At 43.6% G+C, this 21,118-nt stretch overlaps 1 protein-coding gene across 1 annotated transcript in view; it reads left to right on the top strand.

Moving 5' to 3' along the window:
- The first annotated feature begins 201 nt into the window (after positions 1–201).
- The window catches only part of LOC138192037 (neurogenic locus notch homolog protein 1-like), a 45,185-nt gene continuing 24,268 nt past the window's right edge, over positions 202–21,118 (top strand). Inside the window, exons 1-9 of the mRNA XM_069139203.1 lie at positions 202–432; positions 1,103–1,184; positions 13,271–13,533; positions 13,689–14,027; positions 16,542–16,664; positions 16,776–17,009; positions 17,857–18,012; positions 18,402–18,587; positions 19,673–19,786. Of these exons, the coding sequence (XP_068995304.1) occupies positions 375–432; positions 1,103–1,184; positions 13,271–13,533; positions 13,689–14,027; positions 16,542–16,664; positions 16,776–17,009; positions 17,857–18,012; positions 18,402–18,587; positions 19,673–19,786 (1,555 nt within the window). The 5' untranslated portion in view covers positions 202–374. The remainder of the gene's footprint in view (positions 433–1,102; positions 1,185–13,270; positions 13,534–13,688; positions 14,028–16,541; positions 16,665–16,775; positions 17,010–17,856; positions 18,013–18,401; positions 18,588–19,672; positions 19,787–21,118) is intronic.

The following is a 21,118-nucleotide window of genomic DNA, read 5'->3' as shown; positions in this document are numbered from 1 at the left end:
CCCTCACTACGTGGGAAAACCGCTCCGGGAAACAAAAACAAACTTCCCTGCTATCTCTTCATCAAGTAGTACAGCTTGTGTCTGTCTGTGGACCAACTACATGTGATTTTTCGTGTGTCCGTGGAAGAAGAACGCCCCTCGGTGCGCAGCAGCGGATGGAGGACGTGCGTCCCTTCAGATCATTTCCAACTCGGGACCTGAAGTGACAACATCTCATGCTCGGAGTCCAGACGCGCTTTTGCTTTTCCTCTCTGTGGATCTACTCAAGGATGAACTGAAAGGGTTTATATTTTTACCTGTCCAAGTGGAAGACACACTATCGGATCTATGAAAAAACCCACGTGGATTTGTACAATCATTTTAAACCAGAAGGAATGCATATTTTGTTTGTGAAACTAACTTTCTTGTCGTGGCTGATAGGACTAACACGAGGTGAGTGGCGGGGACCTCTGTAGTTTTCTGCCTCACTAAGAGAAGGAACTCTACTTTTGTACTTGTATACAGAGTCTGATTTGAACTTGTTGCATTCACTTCTTAAACGGATGTGTCGAAACGCCTTTGTCCTGCAGGTTTACCGAAGTTGGCTGCAGATGTGCAGGAATCAAGTTAACTTTTAGGATTTCCTGCACCTGTTGGCGTTGTAATAAAAATGTCTTTTTTCACCAGCCAACTGCTCTTCTGGACCAATTTGGTCATTTTTCATTGCACAGGCAGTTGGTGTGCATTTGCCCAGCAAACTCTCAATTTTTTCTCAATTGTATGTAAACGCATGCCTTTGCAGTTTGGATTCAGAACAGTGTGGGTTTTTTTTCAAAGCTGTGTTAGTCCCCAAATGGCACATTGTTTTTGGAACAGCTGTAGAGAAGAGCATGCTGCTACCAAACCTGTGTTATGTCCCCTTTTTAACCACAAAACTCCACTTTAAGGTGGCAAGTCACACTTTGACTTCACATTTAGGGAATAATACGTGTCATTTAACATTCCTCTCAGAGAAAGTAATATTTGGAAGATATCTTTGTTGCATCTCCAGGAAGGAGGGCTGTTATGTAAATCATTTCTGAGTTTTAGTGAAGTACACATGTATTAAAACTTTGTGTTGCAGGTCTAAGATGCTCCATGCCCACGGAGTCATGCTTGAACCAGGGGAGATGTGAATCAACTCAAGATGGCAATGGAGAGTGCAAGTAAGTGTAACATCTGCATCGGTCTTTGTAACCGATGCATTATGACCAAAATGTGAGTTGGAAATGTGGGATTGTGGAATCTGAAATGTCTCTTGAGAGTTTAGGTTGACATGTGAGGGCTCTGAAGGGCGGCACGCTCACGCCACTGCTGCTATTTCAGGGAGGCAAATGGTCAGAGAGCTGACAGAAATGAGTGGACATTGATGAGGACAGGGGTCACTGTGTGTGAGAGCGAGAGTGTGTGTATGTGTGTGTGTGTGTGTGTGTGTGTGTGTGTTTGTGCCACCACACTCTCTCCTCTACAGCCAAACTCTCGCAGCCCTAAATCTTGTTTTTCTTTTCTTTCACGGAGCGACAGCTGGGTTTGCCAGAAGCTCGGTGACCATTGTTCTCTGCTGCGATTAATTCTGTGTGACTAATGTGGGTGAGGCTTCCCAGAGAGACCCTCAAACCCTGTCCTCCTACCACCCCCTCCTCTCTCCTGGGATTTTGTCCCCTCCTCAATGGCCCTCAGTGCTCTCTCTCTTTCTCTCATTTCCCTGGACAGATGGCTAGATGTTTTTTAACCCGCTAAAAATGGGGACACGTTCTGCATTTTGTCCCATGAGTTTTCTATTTGGAGATGTTTTCAGCTCATTTAAACCAACAAGGTCCTACTCTGCCCGGAGCTCCTTTTTTTAAACAACAATAGCCTCCTTTGCCCTTGGCTCTGGTTCCACCCTGGCATAAGTAGGACCAGCCAGTGTCCCCTTACCGTTGCAGAGCTTGCTGATGATTGGGCTGACCGAGTCACAGCTTCAGGACTGCGAGACCTGGGCAGTCATCCTGGCCCCCCACCACATCTTAATTTGGTCTTGCTGTGTATTCACCCCTCACTCACACGCACACACCCCCCACCTCCTCTCTGGGCCACAAAGCCAGCATTGTGCCCTTGCAGTGTCCTCCTCCCCAGACTTCTCCAATTAAACATGGAGATGGGCATCCTCGTGGGTTTGAAAAGGATTGAGCGGGCACACTGGGCTGAGTGTGTGATTGTGTGTTTCAGTGTTACTCTCTCATTGTGGTAGTTGTTACTGTGCCACCAGAGGGAAAATGATCAAGTTCAGAGGTTCCACAAGATCGGGCAGATTGTCTAAAACTATGGCATTTTAATCATGTTAGGCTTAATTGATGAGAAAGTGTTCAACTAAACCCATTAACAAGCCACAAGTTACTGCTTTGGATCCCGTTTCATTACAGTTGGGAACTTGATCTTTTTCCTAAAAGTGACTCCTTGTGGTTTACTGGGTTTAATGTTTTGTCTTGTATCCAGCTCCATTTTGAAATCTCGCTGTGTTAAAGGCAAGATACATTATGTGCAGAAATTGTTCCTGTTTTATGTCATTAGCAAAACCTTTAAAGCTACATTGAAGGGTACCATGAATTCTCTGTGGCAAAAAGTTGCATGTGCTTCAAGATGTGGAACTTGACAAGAGAGATAAATAGATGGCCAGAATCAATTATGTATACATACTCAGATTTTCAGTTCTATGTATTATGTTGGCTAAATTGTTGGATAGATCTCGGCATGATGTGACCAAAAACACTGTTCCTTGGACAACACATGATTTCCCTTTAAATACACAGGTCTTCAACCTGAGTCAAGATCATTTTCTCAGACCTAAAAAGGTCCTCCACAACCATGAAACACAAAATATAACTCTACTCAACGAAGATAATTTACCAGTAAACTGATTTTCAAAGTGAACAAGTTCAAGAGATTGTAACAAACCAGCTTCTTGTTTCTGTTTCCAGCTCCTAAACTCAGTGAGGTTCACTAACATCACTCTTTGTACATGAACTTCCTGCGAGCATTCTCCAAGATCGATGACTTCCATAGTCAATGCACTGATGCTGTATCAGCTGGCAGTATCAGGACATGAAGAGTAAGAAATATCTGAAGCCAGGTGGATCCTGTTTCAGGTGTTTAAGGTCTGACAGTGTTGAGGTCATTATGTGACTAATATACACTATTTACCATCAGTTAACTGATGACAATATCCTGCTTGAGCTGGTTTAGGATGAAGGCTGTTTCCTCATGAAAGCATGCAGAGAGAATTTTTTTCTCCTGAGCTTCTCTTCATTCTTGACAGAATTACTATCGTGTTTCACATCAATCAAACAGCCTCCGCTCTCTAACTCAATTGTTATGTCGAGGTCAAGTAAGTGGTATTGGATTCTTCAGTTTTATATAGTCTGTCAAAGATGCCTACTTGACATGCCATACCACAAATACCATCTCCTCATCATATCTGGCCTGGCCCAATGACACCCTGACGGAAGTTTATCTCTTTCGAGCCTCGAGGAGGCCTGTCATTTACTGTAGAGGCTTGGCAGCAGCAGAAGGGCTCGAAGGAGTCGAGCCAATCCAGACCAGGAAAAATAACTCAGAGATTCCAGTGGCACAATGACCGGAGTTAAAGCAGCTCGCAGCAGAGCTTCTCTCTGCTCGGACAGATGAGAGATGTCGGGCCGGATGAAGGACGCGGAAGGATGCTGCTGAGAGATCACATACCTTCATCATTAGTTAGTCAGAGTGATGAAATAATGGCAGGGAGTTTTGACAGTGTTGATGGTGGAGTGATGTGATGAGGTGTCGTTTCTTAGAATGTAGGTTTGTGTAGGAGGATGAAGGAGAGTAGTTGAGGCAAAGATTGGAAGGATGCAAACATACTGCAGGACTGACAGATAAATGAGCTGGCTCTGGTCCCAATTCAAAAACAACTTCAGATTACAGAGTTGTTATCGCATTCGGACTTTGATAAAGTTATGTTTATTTAAGATTGACTCTTGATCTTGTATATATCATTATGACCAAATAATATCATTCCCATTAACAGGTTTCAGTTGTTTCAGACAGTGTTGATCACTGATTCAAATTGATTCAGATGTTATCGAGATGGATCTGTTTGCATGCCGTCGTAACTCAAGTTGGAATAGATTTGTCAAACTACTGATATCTGAAAATTAAGTTCCTTTCTTAACATTGAAGCGAAAGAGAAGCAGACGTCCTCAAAGTGAACGGCGGTCATTCACTGAAACTGTGAGAGCTTTAATCCGTCTGTTAGTATCTGATGATTTGTTGTTTGAGTGAATGTTCCCTCAGATAACAAGCAGAGTCATTAATTCCTTGCTGGTATGTGCGACTGCTACAGTATCCATCCACTTCAATGAAAGTGAGCCCTTGTCTCTCCGGTTCTGGGCATTCTTCAATGGCACCTCTGTTTGCTCCGGTCAGATGAGTCTATCTTAACCTCCCCCACACGCTCTACACTGCACCCCCCCCTGCACCTCTATTCAGAGTCAGGAAACAGCCTCGGAGTGGCCCGGGGGAAGAAAAGGTGCCGCATCTGATCATATCATCACACAACGAGAAGCACATAGTGCAAGGCTTTTATACGGCCACTGCCGCCAGTGTTGGGTTCCCTTTGGCGAGAGTCCGGCTGGTGAGAGGTGAGCTGTGGCTGAATGAAGCGACTTGGTGGTGGGGAAGCTCAGTGCCGGGGATTAGTGACATATGAGCCTCCCTGTTTGGCATATGCCAAGAAAAATCACATAAACTTTGATCACAGGCGAAGCGGGCTGACAAGTCAGCATGTGTGTCTGTGAGACAAAAATGTTTTGCATACTCCAAACCGCACTTCCTCATTTATTTTCTTCTCTTTCAGCCAGACCACCTGTCTGTGGTTGTAGTATAACAACTGAGAGGGACACGCACTCCCACACTGCAGCATGCTCCATAATGCCCATGATTACTTGTGGTTTTGCCCATTCAGCTCCACACAGGAACGGATCGACTTTGTCTGCCAGGTGTACTTTTGGCATTCAGTCGCTCTCACTGCACTGAGACAAACTGACTCACAGGATATTCAGGAGAAAGTAGTGTGATGCCTGTGTAGTGAAAACAGAGCAGTTTGTTCAGTTAAGCAGCCATGCAGATTGTAAGGCTGATAGCAATCAATGTGTCTGTTGCAAAACCTCAAGATATATTAGCTCCAACACTTACCCACACATGACAACTAGTAGTGTTTGAGCCAGGATTGTTTGGAAGTGGATGAATTTAATATTGCTCAAGTATAAGATGATCTAGTATTGTTTTTGATTAAACTAAAGCAGAGTTTTAACCTGTGCAGGGAGAGACGCGTGATTTGGAATTAAAATTGTACCTATTCTCAGAGTCATTGCTCAGGCTGGATACCGCATGTTGATACTTTTTCAGCACCAACCCAATTCCTTCAGTAGCATCGAGAAATGCCTTTTCAGTCTGTCCCTAATTTGTGTGTACCCATACGGGAACAATTATGAATGATACCCACCACCAACAATTGCTAAAATCTTCAGACATAATATTTGCTGATGTGTGACCATAACTTCCCAAGGATGTCACTATCTCTGATGTCCATTACAAATAAAAGTCCATAAATCTGCTTGGATTTAACAGAAAAAGAAGCTTTGTGAAACGTCCGAACCTACCTGAGAATCAACATTTTGTTCAAAACATCATGTAGGATACAATGAACGGGCATTATTTCCTGCTCTGATTCAAACCCTGAAGACGGCATGTAACATTAACAACCTGAGGGTCCGGTTGCACCGTCAGCTCCTCCTTCAGACACCCGTGAAGCCTTTAAGTGGTTCCCAGCCTCGTAAAGTAGGCAGTGGCAGAAGTCATTAGAGCTACTACGACGCTGAAGACGTGCACACACACACACACACACACACACACACACACACACACACACACACACACACACACACACACACACACACACACACACACACACACACACACACACAGACTGTTTGGTTCCATGGGGAGCTGGCTCTTTCTCATGGGCTGTGTCCATAATGCTCCCAAATAAACAGGGTGTCTAATGAAGGCTGCCAGATGTGGGCCGGTCAGGTCAGCTCTCCTGTACGATTAGAGAGGAAGGAACAAGAGGATGGACGTAAGGATAGGGCAGGCAGTGGAGCGTTTCCCCCTGTAATTTCTGAAGCCAATTGGGATTCGGTGGAAACTTTGGTTTCAATTCCACAACAAACAACAAACCCGGGTTTCTGTGCCAGGTTTGGTTTTAGTGAAGGAGCTATTTTTATTTCAATAGCCTCGATTTGTGTGCTTGAAACTGGATTTTACGCTCGTATCTTAATGTTGATTTTCTGCAGCGGTGGTGGCAGAGCTGTCACTGTGATTCGCTGCTGGGAAAACACAAGAGAGGGAATGAAAGAGAGAGGGAAGAGTGGAGGAGAGGAGGAGGGGATAGAGGGCCCCTTGGGCAGCGCTTTTAAAACAGATCAGACAAGACTAAAGGGGACTTAGCCGAGGCACAGGACCAAACAGCCAGGAAATGAGAGCGGGTGGTGGCGAGACGGGTGGGATGAGGCGAGCGGGAGTCAGAGGTACAAACATGCCCCACTAACAGTTTGACTCCTGGCTAAAAGCTGTTTGTCACCGACGAGTCTGGAGACATGACATAAAATAGTCTGTTTCGACATCCTCTCTGAAATCTGTAAAAGTCTCGACTCAAGACTTGATGCACGAGCAGTCCAGGCAGGTTTCAGACAAACCCTGAGGTCAGTCAAACTTATATGAAAGAGACAATTTCCAAAAATGTGTACTGTACCTCCTAGAGGTGTCACGGTGGTCATGTACCAGGAAAGCCAGGACCTGCTTTCACCCTTACAGTCTATATTTCCTGTCTGCCCATCTATTATATACAAGCTGAAATAATTTATAGATTGAATATTTTGACCTTCAAATAATACATCATTATAGAAAACATGGCAAACAATATAGTTTGAGCTTCACAATTTTCTGTAATCATAAACTAAATGTCTTTGGAGTTTTGAAAAAAAGCACAATTTATTTATAGTTTTTAATAATCAGCAGATCATGAAACTTACAGTTACGGTTTTCCAGTACAACGGGGAGTTATCAGCATTTTAGTGGCTTTCACTTCTGATTTTACCTCCATATTATCTCTTTTAGACAATCTGGCTTGTTTACAACCTTCTTGATTGACACTTGTGTTTCTTACTCAATCAAACATTGCTGTAGCAGCTCACAGATCGTAGGAATTACTGTACTGATGAAAGCGTTGTCATAATCGTTAGAATTGATGACTGAAGCCTTAAGTTAGAATTTTTCTTTAACTTGCACCGTAATCATGTGTTATATATGCCGGTGCTTCTCTGAAACCTGAACAAAAAAAAAACTGTAAACATAGGATGCTTTTAAAGTATTCCTAATTATGATGTTTACAGAAATGGAGCCAGACACCGAGTCTGTCTCTCACAGAGCTTTAGTCTGCACAATAATTGAATAAATGCACAACCTAATTCACTTAAGCTCCTCAAAAAGCATAGAAAGTGAGGCCCATCCAGCTGCCGAAATCTCTGTTCTCATTTGAGGTTTTTATTTGTATACAGCGCACATGTGCAGCCTACATATTACACGTTCCCATCTGTGTGCGACCTCGGAAAGATGGCAGATGGCAGATTGGCCCGACACTGAGGAAAACCCCTTCAGAGTGACGCCTGGCCAAGGGTCAGATGTCACCGCAACATCTGCTGCAGGCTCGAGCCACCGCCCGGCCCTGTTATGCATCCCATCAGAGGCGCAGACCTGTTGCCACGGGCGACTGCGGCAGCAAGTGAAGAAGAGACGGCGCAGAAGTGAACGCCGAGGAGAACAATGAGGGCTACTGGGCAGGCACGACAGGGAAGATAATAACAGTATCGGCCTTACCGCAGAGATAATTCCGCTGCTCTCCTGCCGTTATACAATACCTCCCAAACACCTGATATTTGCTCAGCTTCTGATTTGTGCCCCTCTTTTCATGTCTTCTTTATTTACCTTTCCAGCAGCCCAATTTACCTGCTGCTGTTGAGATTACCGTGCTCTCCGGGCCGGCAGATCTCTCTTGTTGAAGCAGCTGCTTTGCTCTGTTTGTTTTGAAAACAAGACTCCATAAAAGAGTCGTTGAATATCTTTTGTCTCATCCACCTTTTTCATACGTTTGAGCTCTTATCGAGGCAGTTAAAGACTGACGCCTGTAAAAGCTGTTTTGTGCTGAGTGTTTATTTGACGGGCTATCACCAAAGTAAAGAGCAAACTGTTAGCATTCTTTGCCTCGCGTGTGCTACAGTTGACTTACTGTGAGCGCCTCAGCCCGAGTGTGTTTGGACAGAGCATCCGCGTGCTCCGAGGTAAATGTGCAGAGGCTCTCTCTGTTTGTCTTTCAGGCCTCGGTGTGAGACTGGACTGTTTTGCGAGGGAAGATACCAGTTTTAAAGGTGGTGCGAGTTTTTTCAGGGAAGCATAAAGTGAGGCTGCCAGCGAGCCTCTGTTGGGGTTTCTCAGGTTGAGAATCAGGACGGGAGACTCTTCAGAGTAAACAACAAAATTCCTGCTGAACTGGCAGCCCCCTTTCTGCCCGTCTCCCCTTCAAAACCCAACCAAACCAGTTCCAGTTTCCTTTCTTTCACGCTCCTTTTGTGCGTCCCACTGCTCGTGGTGTGTGTTTTGGATTTTAAGCTTTTCTTCTGCTTTAACCTCCAACGTCGCACGCAGGCCACTCAAAAGTTGCAGAGCAGCTTGGAAGGAAGTTTTGGGGGAGCGAGCAGCTGAGACTTATAAATCTAAATGCGGTGACCTACAAATGAAAGAAAGGGGTTTGAGTGAAGTTGGGGTTTTGGAGGGAAAGAAGGTGCACATAGGGGAGCGAGCAGATGCCAGCAACCGGTCTTGAGAGCAAGTGAGGGCAGTAATGAGAAAAAAAGGGGGTAAAATTCAGGAAGAAGGAGCCGTATATAATGAAGGAAGATTCAGAGAAATATTTTATGGAGGCAGAGAGGGAGCAAAGAGGAGGGGAAGGAGAGGAGAAGAGGTGCAACAGCTGAATACGCCCCGGCCTGTGGTCAGCTCTGAATGGGGAGGAAAAACAATGGGCCCACTCATCCTTCGCTCTCTCGCTCTCTCCTCATTTCTCTGCTAAGTGTTTAGAAGAGTGAGGAGGCGGAGGGGGGGGGGGGGGGGGGGGGTTTAGACATCAACTCTGCAAAAAATGTCCAAAAATTTCTTTAACTATGCAATTTTGAGACAAGTTTTCATGTTTTACTACTTCTAAATAATTATTTTACATCTGTGATCCAGCTTTATGATAAGATGAAAAGTGTAACTCTAAAAATGTGTAATTCACAAGTTAATAAGGTTATTTTTTTTACAGTTCACACACCGTTGCCTCTATCCAGGCTTGAGGACAGTCGTAGGATCGGGGTGCCACGGAGAGGAAAGGAGGCAGAGCGGTGGGGATGTGAGGGTGGAGGGGGGTCGGGGGGGAGGGGGGGTTGGACTGGCTGGGGCAGCAGCTGCTGTCTCCTCATTAACATGCGCACCTGCTCCCTGCGGCCTTTTTCCAGCGAGCTCGTGTGGCGCCTCACGACCTCAGCACCCGCCACCGCTGGGGCTTAACTGGACGGGCCTTCTAGCAGCCAGATCGGCTGCTTCTCACACACACATCACCCCTCCTCCATGAAACACACACATACTTGTACTGTCCTCCGCGGGACTGGATAGAGATGCTCAGACACTATGTAAAAGAAGTTTCATAGGTTTGAGTGTGAAGCTGTTTAAGTTGAACTGCAGCACTTTGCAGGCATGTCTGGAGAAGAACTATCTGAAGAACACATAAGAGGTTGTTGCAGATTAATCTGATTTGGCCAAAATGTAATTCAATTGTCATCAAATCATATTCGTAAAGTAGTTTCAACCCTTATGCCTCTCTGTGTGGAACTCTTTCGGATGAATAAGATCATACTGACTGAATGTAATTTGTTTTCTTAAAACAGTGACAGAGAAACTGTTTAATGTGTCAATCCCTGATTCAGTCACTATTAGAGTCAGTCTTGACCCTGAGTTTGCCTTAATGTCTCATAGCTGGATGTTGAAGTTTCAGTTTCTCGAGTGTCACCCTTTACTGCCAATAGCACAGCTTTACTATAATGAACTGTCATTAACTGTAATAAGGGCAAAAAGTATTGAGTTTCAAAGTCGACATCTCATTAGATCTGGACTTTATGCAAAGAAAAATATGGGACATGAACTTTCTGGTAAATTCATGACTCATGGTGGTTGTTTTCAGTTTCATAATGAAAAGTTGGTACAATGTTTTAACAGATGAAAAAGCCTCAGTTTCCTTCTCACTGTATCTATATTATTGTGAAAGTGTCTTTGCCAGGACTTTTTCTTTGTATAAATGAAGGTTGTGATGTTCGAAGGTGTCATATGTTGCAGTTTATAAAGCTGAAGTTATTAGCCATTTAATTACTCATGTAATTACTTAATGACCGGATGCTGCTGTGATCTGAGGCTGAGTGACAGACAGTCAAGGTACCACTCTCGGCTCTCGACGTGGTGACATGCCACCACTCACTGCTCCTGTTTATGCAGCAGGCAGCGTAGCATGTGATGTTTTCTTTTGCTTGCCACAGTCCGAAAGCAGCCTAATCCCCTGAGAGGGAGACCCTGTCTAAACACACGCCAGAGGGGCCACAGCACACCCCCCCCCCACACACACACACACACATACATCACGCACGCTGGACGCCCTGGGAATGTTTGGGGACACGGTCCTACCAGCCCCTCAGGGCTGACAGACTCGCTGGCTCTGGTCAGGTATTTGACAGTGACTTTGGGTTTTCATGTCACGAGAAGGCCGCTTTGATGTCGGCAGGATATTTTATGCACAAAATTAAACACAACAATAGTCAAAGAAAACTGCTTTGTCAAGTACATGAAGGAAAAAAATGACAAAGCCCCAGAAATTTTGATGTGTAGACATTCCTGGTGTTATTTCCGTCTGCACAGGAATTCACTTTCTAGAAATCTTTTATGTTCCTTGACGGAGGCCGCGCCACAGTCTCCTCCGTTTCATCCTCTGCCCATCTCTTGTCTGATGCTCGAGTAAATCCTCTCTGGGGAGGGAAGAATAACGAGCGCAGAGATGGTGGCATGGTGCTTTGAAGTTGCCATAATGTTGGCTTGCAGCTCAAACACTGTGGCATAGATGCTGCCTTGTCCTCGGGATGAATGAGTGCTGACAAAAGGGTCAAAGCGAGCACATTTCGGCGCTGAGAGCTGCTAAAGGGTGCTGTGATGGCTGCTTCTCTTGTGTCTCAACTCTTGGAAAGGACGGATTAGGAACAAGAAGTCCAAATACCGTAGATGTTTTTTCTTCTTCTTCTTCTCTTCTGCAGTGCTTTTGAGAAGATTCTTTGTTTTTGTAATGACCAGGCCTCGCTGGCCACCCAGTGTTGCTGACAACAGTATTGAATGTCTGAAGGTGATGAGTATTCATTAGGAGCATTAGGATGGTCTGAGGTAGCCGGTCTGAAGTGGGTATTGGACATCAGTGCTTTTTCGGTACTAAGTGAAATAAAAATGTCTGAAATGATGTCAGTAAATGTGCATTGTTTGCTTATTTAATTACATTACCTTTGCTCGTTCAGAAGGCAAAGGTATCTCATGGGCATCATTTTGTTCAATTGTACTGGTTCAAGGTGAAATTTTGGACTGTTTGGAGCACTGGTCGAACACCATCCATTTAGTTTAGAAATACACTGATTAAAAACAGAGAAAAGCAGCATGTCTTCGTTTTCTTGCGTAATCTTCTCGTCGATCTGTGTGTAAAACTCTGCACGCTGTCTAGGTGTGTGTGTGTGTGTGTGTGTGTGTGTGTGCGTGTGTGTGTGTGTGTGTGTGTGTGTGTGTGTGTGTGTGTGTGTGTGTGTGTGTGTGTGTGTGTGTGAATGCCCTGTGTGTGTGGCCTTTTTGTTGCGTATCCTCAGGGGACGACCCTTCAGCTCCTCTCATTGTAATTGGAAATGTGTGAATGTGCCTCTGTGATCTGCTGCTCTCTCTCTCTGGGAACTGGTCCGCTGGGGTCCGAGCAGCGTTTATGACTCAGACACAACCTGTGAGAAACATCACAGGAGTTTGACCCCCCTCCTCCTCCTCCCCTCTGCTCAGACCCCTCTGTTTTACAGCCTCAAACACATTGTTCACAGGGGGTGACGGCAGAAAGACGAATGTCCCGTTTAAAGCATACTTTCTCATGGCCGTGTTGCCGTGTTGTAAAAACAGTGAGGCAGGACCCTCTTTTAAAATAAATGGATCGTTAGTCGTATTGGAAAAGGCTTTTACCCGAGCAGCTGATTTATAAGCAAAGGAGGGACCTTTGCTAGTCCGAAGTATTGTATTAGCCTTGTGAACTCTTGACTGGATGGATAAAAATAGAGTTTGGAAATTCCCTTTGACTGGTCCCACTCTTTGTAATGCAAATGCTAAATGAGGAAAATAAATAAAGAATGGACATTTATTAGTGGACCAATAAGTCTTGATGACAGGTGTTTATTTAATGATAAGTAACTTGGTGGTATTCATGATACAATTGTGGTTCTACATAGTATTTTGTTTGATAGTTACTCAAAGGGGTAAAATAATTATCAGATTTTTCTGTATTATAATAATTCCTACTGATCTGAGTTGAGCTGGGCAATAAATTAAACTTATCAAATTACTGACAATGTGAACCAAAATCTAATCTGTGTTTTTTCTTGAAGAAAACATGTACTTTTTAATTAATCCTTTAAAATGTAACATGAGAAAGTAAATTTTATGGACTCAAAAACCTATACCTGCATGTATTTTGGTCAAAATGAATGTGACGGCATATCTTGACATACATGTGTGATCATATCAAACATACATGCTACATATGTGGTACCGAATGACTATTTTTCAATACTCAATAGGATCAACAATTTGGTCGGTCTCAATAAAGTATCAAAGTTTGGTACCTATCCATAGAGGCAAGGACTATTTGCATTTTAATGGAACTGCGGTTACTGAACGTGTTTGGGGATTTTTTTTTCTTGGTAAAAACTTGTGTGATTTCAATGAACTGAGATGACTATTTGGGGTTCAATCAATGCCAGGAGATGAACTTTAACGACGGCTGCTCACCGCCCCCTCTTCCTCTCTCCAGGTGCCGGGACGGATACTTAGGAAACAGGTGCCAGTTTCATGACCCATGCACCAACTCGCACTGCCTGAACGGCGGCACGTGCCACGGCTTCTCCAAGGGGAACACGGTGGACTTCAGCTGCACCTGTAAACTGGGCTACTCCGATCGCCGCTGCATGACACCCATCAACAATGCCTGCGTCAACTCACTGTGTCGCAACGGAGGCACCTGCGAGCTCGAGACTCTCCAGACGTATAAGTGCCGCTGCCCCCCTGGATGGTCAGGTAACACACAACAGATGATTTTACATCATTGTTTGAAGTGAAACTCTGTTTTAAAAGATAATTTGAGGGGATGAAAACATTATTCTGACATTATGAACCCAAGTAAAAAATTTGAGACGTTTCCGTCTCATGATGTAACATCTCTGTTCCCTCAGGTAAATACTGCCATGTGGCCGACCCGTGTGCCTCGAATCCGTGTGCCAACGGCGGACAGTGCTCCATCATCGATACCCAATACATATGTACCTGCATACCCTTCTTCTCTGGAAAGACCTGCAAACAGGACGTCAACGAGTGCGACGCCAACCCGTCGCCTTGCAAGAACGGCGGCGTGTGTGTCAACGAGGTCGGCGACTACCGATGCCAGTGTTCGCAGGAGTACACGGGAAAGCACTGCGAGAGCCGCTACCTGCCCTGCAGCCCGTCGCCCTGCCTCAATGGAGGCACCTGCATCCAGAAGGGGGAGACTAGTTACGAATGTTCCTGTGTGCCAGGTAACTTTAAGGACTGTACATTTGAATAATGGTGGAGGAGCTTCATTACGGTGTGATAATCTGCTGTAGAATTTCTTTTCATGGGCTGGTCACTCCACTATTTAAATCCATGTGGATTTTTGGCATCAGGTTCAACTTTGGTCATCTTTTACCTGGAACCTTGAGCCATTGAGGGAAGGGAAAGCAGGAGAGTCCAAAATGGATGAAGCTATTAGTGGTTGTTCAGTTATGAGAAGCAGCCAATGTTAGATTTATGAGTTTAAGTACACTGTGTGAATTTATTTATTCCAACATCGACCTCCCTTCGTCTGGTAGACATATATTCTAGCTTTGCCTGCTTTGACTGCACCTCATCTGCTTTTATCTGCTAGTTTTTCTGCTGTTCGCACCATAACATCTAATCTCACAGCACAACACAGTTTTATCTTTAAAGCTCTGGAGCCTGGTAGCAACGTGTTCTTCTGCTCCTTATGTTGTTTAATGCCAGTTCGCAGACAACTTTTAGATGCATTACCGCCAGCTTCTAACAGGAGTAATGCATTTCAACCAGGCGCCACTAAAAACAAGGGAAATAAGGAAGGACAACAGTCGCATTTACTAATACATTTTTATTTTATTTTATTGATTATTCAAGTCCCACCCCTAGTTAGTAACCAAAGTAACCAGCTTACTAACTGATTAAATGGCTCGCTACAGTAGTGTCTTTTTAACGTGGTACCTTTATTGTATTAATTAATGAGGACAAACGGCACAGTACAGAGAAAGTAGAGAGAAGCTAGGAGAGCTACTGGGACCGACTTTCGCTAACAATGTCATGTTATTAACTTCTAAATACATTTAAATTACTTAAAATACAGTATCTGAGCTGCTAGTTACTGGTTAGGCGATGATGTCATTTAAGGCGGGGCTGTTCCTGCTAATGTTGTGTCGTGCGTGTGTGTACATGTGTGTGTTTCTGCGTTGGTACGTACTGTGTGTGAACAAGTCAGAGCAGGAAGGCATCGGGCCTTATCATAAGGAAATGGTCAAAGGACAACATCCTTTTCACATAGTGGAGTGGAGCAAAGCTTGCTGGGACTCCAGTCCGGCCCAACACCCCGCCACCTCCACACAGACTGACTTCACCTTGTTTTTGTCTGTTTCCACTGACTTCAGAAATTCATGGTATTCACTTTTGTGGCAACTTTCCATCCCGTCTCACTCGCAGCTTATCCTGGTACTTGAATAACCTACAGGGAAAATAAGTTCTTCCATATTTACCACTTAATATTTTACATTGTTAGCTGATGCTCGTACTTCTTACAGTAACGGTTCTCATTTTGTCTCATGAATCCACATTTGGTGCACATTACTGACGATGTTTCGCTCTGTTGGAGTCATCAACAGGTGGTGATAATGTAACAAGATGCAGGAAAGTAGAATAACGCACACTTGCAATCATGAATGTAAACAATTTCAAATTTTTTGAAAAGACGTTCTTTGCAAATATTTGATGAAGACATAAATCTATTTGAGGGCTAACATGTTTGTTAGTTTGTAGAAATCTTGACAGCATACTTTGTTTGTGTCACTGATGTAACGCGGATGATCAAGAAAGTTTTCTTGCTGGTCATAATTGTAAACTTACTTCAGTTGAAAGGTTTCCATCTACCTCTTTTTATACAAATGTTCATGTTTCCTGAGTGAAAACATCATACAATTGCAAAAGAAAAGGTTAATAAAATATGCAGGATCATCTTGTTTTCCTATGAAAAAGATATTCACGTCATATTTGAACCACTGAATACCTCCACTACATCAGAAAACCAGAAAAAAGTAGAAAAAAAAAAAGCTGAAATGTAATTATTTGCAACAGGTCCGGGTCCCTGTTGAATTTCACATCTATATTACAATATTGTTTTACACACTGCAGGGTACATATGTATAAAAAGACAAATTCATTCATTTTATTAAAGCAGAAATAAATAATGTAATGAAGTTAGTGGTGCTGTTTGATTGATGAAATCTCTTCAGTTCCTCTTGAACATATTAGAGTGAAGGTAGTTGAGCTCTGATTCACTTTTTTATTTTGCAGAAAAAAATAATGTTAATTTTAAACTTGAGCAACATTTTATTTATATTTCATAAATAAGTCCAAACAACTGGAAAGAAAATGTCATTATGACTGGTTCTGCTTTGCATTTTACGTTACCCAACATGCCACTCAGTCCGGCGGTTGCCTTTTGTGTAACTTTATAGCAGAGTGGATGTTATTACATGGCAAGCATGCCACAGACCTCAAAAAGGGTACAGCTGCCTTCTTTCTTGGGAAAGAAAAGACAGTTGACCACATTTAACTGTAGAGACGTTTCACTGCCTCTGCTGTAAATGGGAGATTGTTGTTTTCAAACCAGCTGAAATAAGAAACGGAATATCTGAAGTCTGCACGAGTAGAAATGACACAGTGAACACAACGCAAACCCACAATGAAGCAAATGAATGGGAGTATGTCGCTCAGATTTCTCGTCGTTTCAGGTTTCACAGGAAAAAACTGCAACAACAACATTGATGACTGTCCAGGTCACGGGTGCCTGAATGGAGGGACGTGTGTGGATGGAGTCAACACCTACAACTGCCAGTGTAAACCTGAATTTACAGGTTTGTACAGTTATGTTACAGTATATTGAAGAGCTTCATCATCATTTCAATCAGATGAAAGCGGCTTCATATCGAGGAGTTTGTAACTGACTTCTCCTGGTTGTGCCACAGGTCAGCTCTGCACAGAGGATGTTGATGAGTGCCAGCTGATGCCCAATGCGTGCCAAAATGGCGGCACGTGCCACAACACCTACGGCAGCTATCAGTGCGTGTGTGTGAATGGTTGGACCGGGGACGACTGCGGCGACAACATTGATGATTGTGCCAGCGCCGCCTGCCACTCCGGGTCCACCTGCCACGACCGCGTAGCTTCTTTCGTTTGTGAATGCCCCCACGGCCGCACAGGTGTGTAGGAGCTTCATTTTAATGAACGGGGATTTGATTTATGGGAATTTAGCTGTCAATACATGAGAGTAGATGTTTCTTATGTGAAAATATACTGGTTCTGCAAGCCTAATTGTATGTAATTGTGTTTTATTGTGGTGTGTGAAGCCCACGGGAAGGTACAAATTAATACGAAGCTAAAACTGACGAAAATGAAAGGTTTTAAATTCAACGGCAGTGAGGAAGTGTTCTATCCAGAGGACGCTGATCTTTGGCTTCTCCTGTGGTTTTGGTGTGTTAAATGTTTTTTTTGCAGGTTACAAATGACATGTTGACATATTTTCTACATGTTGACGTATACACATTTATTAAGTGGGTTATAACACAATATAGTGTATTTGTAAGCAGATATTAAGACATTCATAAGTTTGAAGTATACAGTATCACAAGTACACAGTATTTAATATTGATTATAACTTCTCCTATGGAGGCATATTTATTTTTGCAGGTGTGTTTATGTCATCATACACCTGCCTCCACTTCTGAGTGCGTCACAAGGAAAGTTAAAGTTGTAGACCAACACATTAATAAATACTTAAATCTGCTTATAACTACATTAAAATGTGTCTATTGATGTTTATAGACTGCTTATAAATGTTTAACAGGAGGATTGAAGTGATAAGTCAACTTTTCTGTGGAAAAAAAAGGAGAAACTTGAAGGATCAAAAAGTGTTTTGTTTTTATATTTAAAGACGGGCGTGCATGAGATTTCAGGGTTGGACTTTAAGGATAGTCACAGCAGTGTTGAGACTGATAGATGATGTTCAGGTCAGTATATTAAAGTTCACCTCGTGTTTCCCTCCATCAGGTCTGCTCTGTCAGCTGGACGATGCCTGCATGAGTAACCCGTGTCAAAAGGGCTCCAACTGTGACACCAACCCCGTGACCGGAAACCACATGTGCACCTGCCCCTCAGGATACTCCGGTGCATCCTGTGCTCAGGATGATGACGAGTGCTCACTGGGTAAAAGTCACACCACCTGACCTGCTGAAGCTTTGTTTGTGTCAGACACTTTTCAACATCGACATTCTTCGACAATTTAACTGCACTACTGTCCAGAAGACCTCCGTTTTACCACACATGCATTCATAACTCCCTCCTACAGGCTCATTCTTTCCTGTCATTATAGGTACTTCGGTGCCCATAATTGTTGCCATATTTGCAGTAAATAACAACCTTTGGGTGTTATTGCTGCAATCACACAATTGAGGCTTTGGTTTGGTTTTGTCAAACAACACTAAACCACCCAAATCATCTCATTGTTCCCATTGCTACAGTGAAATGTCTGCTTGTTAGGTCACACGCCAACCCGCTAAAGGAAGTAAACTCAAAGCATGAATGTGTTTAAATAGGTTCCAACCCATGTGAGCACGCAGGGAAGTGTGTGAACACCAAGGGCTCCTTCCAGTGTCAGTGCCAGCAGGGATACGTCGGGCCGCGCTGCGAGCTGGACATCAACGAGTGCATCTCCAACCCGTGTTTGAATGAGGCCACCTGCCTGGACCAGATAGGAAACTTCCACTGTATCTGCATGCCAGGTGAAGAGTCTGGTCAAGAGGGGCGGTTACACAAAGTGTTTTGTTTTAAATCATCTCAAGAGTGACACAGTGTAGGATCCATCTTCACTTCTCTGATTGTAGCTGTATGCTGTGCATTGTAAAGCCTTTTGAGACAAATTTCTATTGTTGCCCTGAATTGCAGTAGAAACTTTATTTTTAGTTTCTTTCGATTGATTTCACCAAATGCATCAAATCAAAGCTTGTTAATAACTGACAGGCAAACGTAGCTTCTGCTTTTCTCTTCAAGTGGAATCAATCCTTGCAGCTTTAACATTTGCAAGATATCTGGAAATTCCTCAGAAATTGCTGCTTCAATGTGAGTTAAGAAAGAAACTCTTGTCTAATGGAGGAAGAGTAAATACTTCAAAGGCTGACCATGACTTTGTTTTCCTTTTCATATGGTTTTATTGTAGCTATAATTTTGTCGATCGGCAAAACATTTTAAATCAAAACATTTTAGGCTTTATTATTTGCTTAGGTCTTTTATAGAGAAAAAAAAAAAGCCTTTTAAATTTTCTCAAATGTGAAGATTTTTTTTCTCTGTTTCAACATTGCTAACTGAATTTCTGTTCAAGTTTTGGACTGTTGGTTGAAGATATCAACATGAAGTCTGGTAAATTTTATTGATCGGTTGGATTTATCTTCTAAATGTAAAAATACAGCTGAATCAATTATTCTGTTAATTGATAAGTTGATCAACAGAAAAATAACTGTTTACTCTAGGTCCTTATTAGAAACACAATTTCTCAGTTTCTGTTGCTGCTTTTCTCTGTCATACGTCATAAAAAAACTGCGTCGATCGGACAAAACAAGCAATTTCATGGCATCACTTTAAACATTTTTTTGAGATTTTACGGCCAAAAGGTTTGATAGATTAATTAAGAAAATTATAAAATGCTAATGAAAATAATTGCTAATTTCAGTCCTGTTTCTATTTCTATAAGCACTGTGTATAATTGAATCCCTTCAGTGGCGCATCACAGCAGTGTGAAAGTGCTTCTCACTGTGCGTCTCTGTCTAACCGATCCATCTCCCTCCTGGTCCTCCCTTTGCTAATTGGCCAGGCTACGAGGGGAAGTTCTGCGAGATCGATACGGACGAGTGCGCCAACAGCCCCTGCCTGAACAACGGCAAGTGTATCGACAAGATCAACGCCTTCCACTGCCAGTGCCCCACAGGTGAGGTTGCCGTGCTGCTGCGGAGAGGGGAGGGGTGGGGGGAGAGGAGGCATGGGGCCAGGGGGCACGGAGGTCGATCTCTCCGTCTCTGCCTTGCTCTCTCTCTCTTCTCCTCTTACACACACAAACACACACAAACAGATCTCTGGACGGGCACTAATCCCAGCCCGGAGGCAGGCTTACACAGGCCCGGGCACCCAGCGCCGAGCGCAGCAGCCGAGGAGGAGAGGTAAAAAAAAAAATCTATAGGGAAAGGCTCGAGGAAGTTTGAACTTTCTGAACAAGTTTCTTATCCCTTTTATCAAGTCTGATGATTGAGCAGAAACTTGTGGCTCTAAGCGAGACTTTTGATTGTGACTGGGAACAAGAGAGAGCTAACACTAGAAGGCAGAGCTGCTACTACACTCCACATAATGACATCCTCGGTGTTGTGGTAGTTGTTTAGTCTGTTTTGAGGGCAGCTTGATGTTTTGCTGAAGCCCCTTTTTTCCAGGAATGCCATTGGACTTCGACTATTTGGACAAGAGGTATTGATGTTTTGTTCAGGGCTGAAGGAATGCAACGACTGAATCTGAAAAGAAAGGAAGGTTCTTCAAACTCCCCAAATGTGTTTTGCATTTTTTTCATTGGGATCATCGAGGTAGAAGAGATTTTTTTTTTTTTTTTTGGTAAAAGAAAATAGCGAAGCTCAGAGTCGGGTGGATCAAAGGAGGCTTGGGTGGAGAGAGGCAGGAATTCTCCTGTTGAGAGAAAAAGAAAGGAAGGAGAGACGTCCCAACAAGGAAGCTTTAGAATTAATAGAGAGGGGGTACAAGAGTGAACACAAGAGCTTAACGCCTAAGAAAACTCAGTGTGTGACAGTGAGCGAGCGTTATGTGTGAAAACAGCACAAAGTGGTGGTGGTGAAAGTGTTTTGTTTTTTTTCAGGATGGGAAGGGGGGGGGAAGGGGGATGAGACGCACAAACCGTTATTTGGAAACAGGAAGGGTAGTGTAGGGGGAGGGGTTTTAACCGCCCTGCTTGAGATGTAAATTTGTCCCTGTTGCGAGCCATGCCCGAGGCGAGGGTCCCCCTTTTTTATTTCTGTACATGGAATAGCCATGGAAACCCCACTGAGAGCCATTGAAATGTCTGATTCCAACAGTCTGGAGATAAATCCCTCTTTGGCTGCTGAAGTGTGTGTGTGTGTGTGTGTGTGTGTGCGTGTGTGCACGCCCCTGTGCATGCTTACATTTTACCTTTTGTGAGTGCATGCATATGTGTGCATCTGGGTAAGAAATTCTTTCAGAGAGGTTTTGTTTTGGCCTTTTTGATTCCAGTCCTGAGTGCATT

Source organism: Embiotoca jacksoni, unplaced genomic scaffold (assembly GCF_022577435.1).
Source record: "Embiotoca jacksoni isolate LCO1_2020_lvr unplaced genomic scaffold, fEmbJac1.0.p SCAF_8, whole genome shotgun sequence".
Taxonomy (NCBI): Eukaryota; Metazoa; Chordata; class Actinopteri; family Embiotocidae; genus Embiotoca; species Embiotoca jacksoni.
This window is presented reverse-complemented; position numbering and strand designations above follow the sequence as displayed.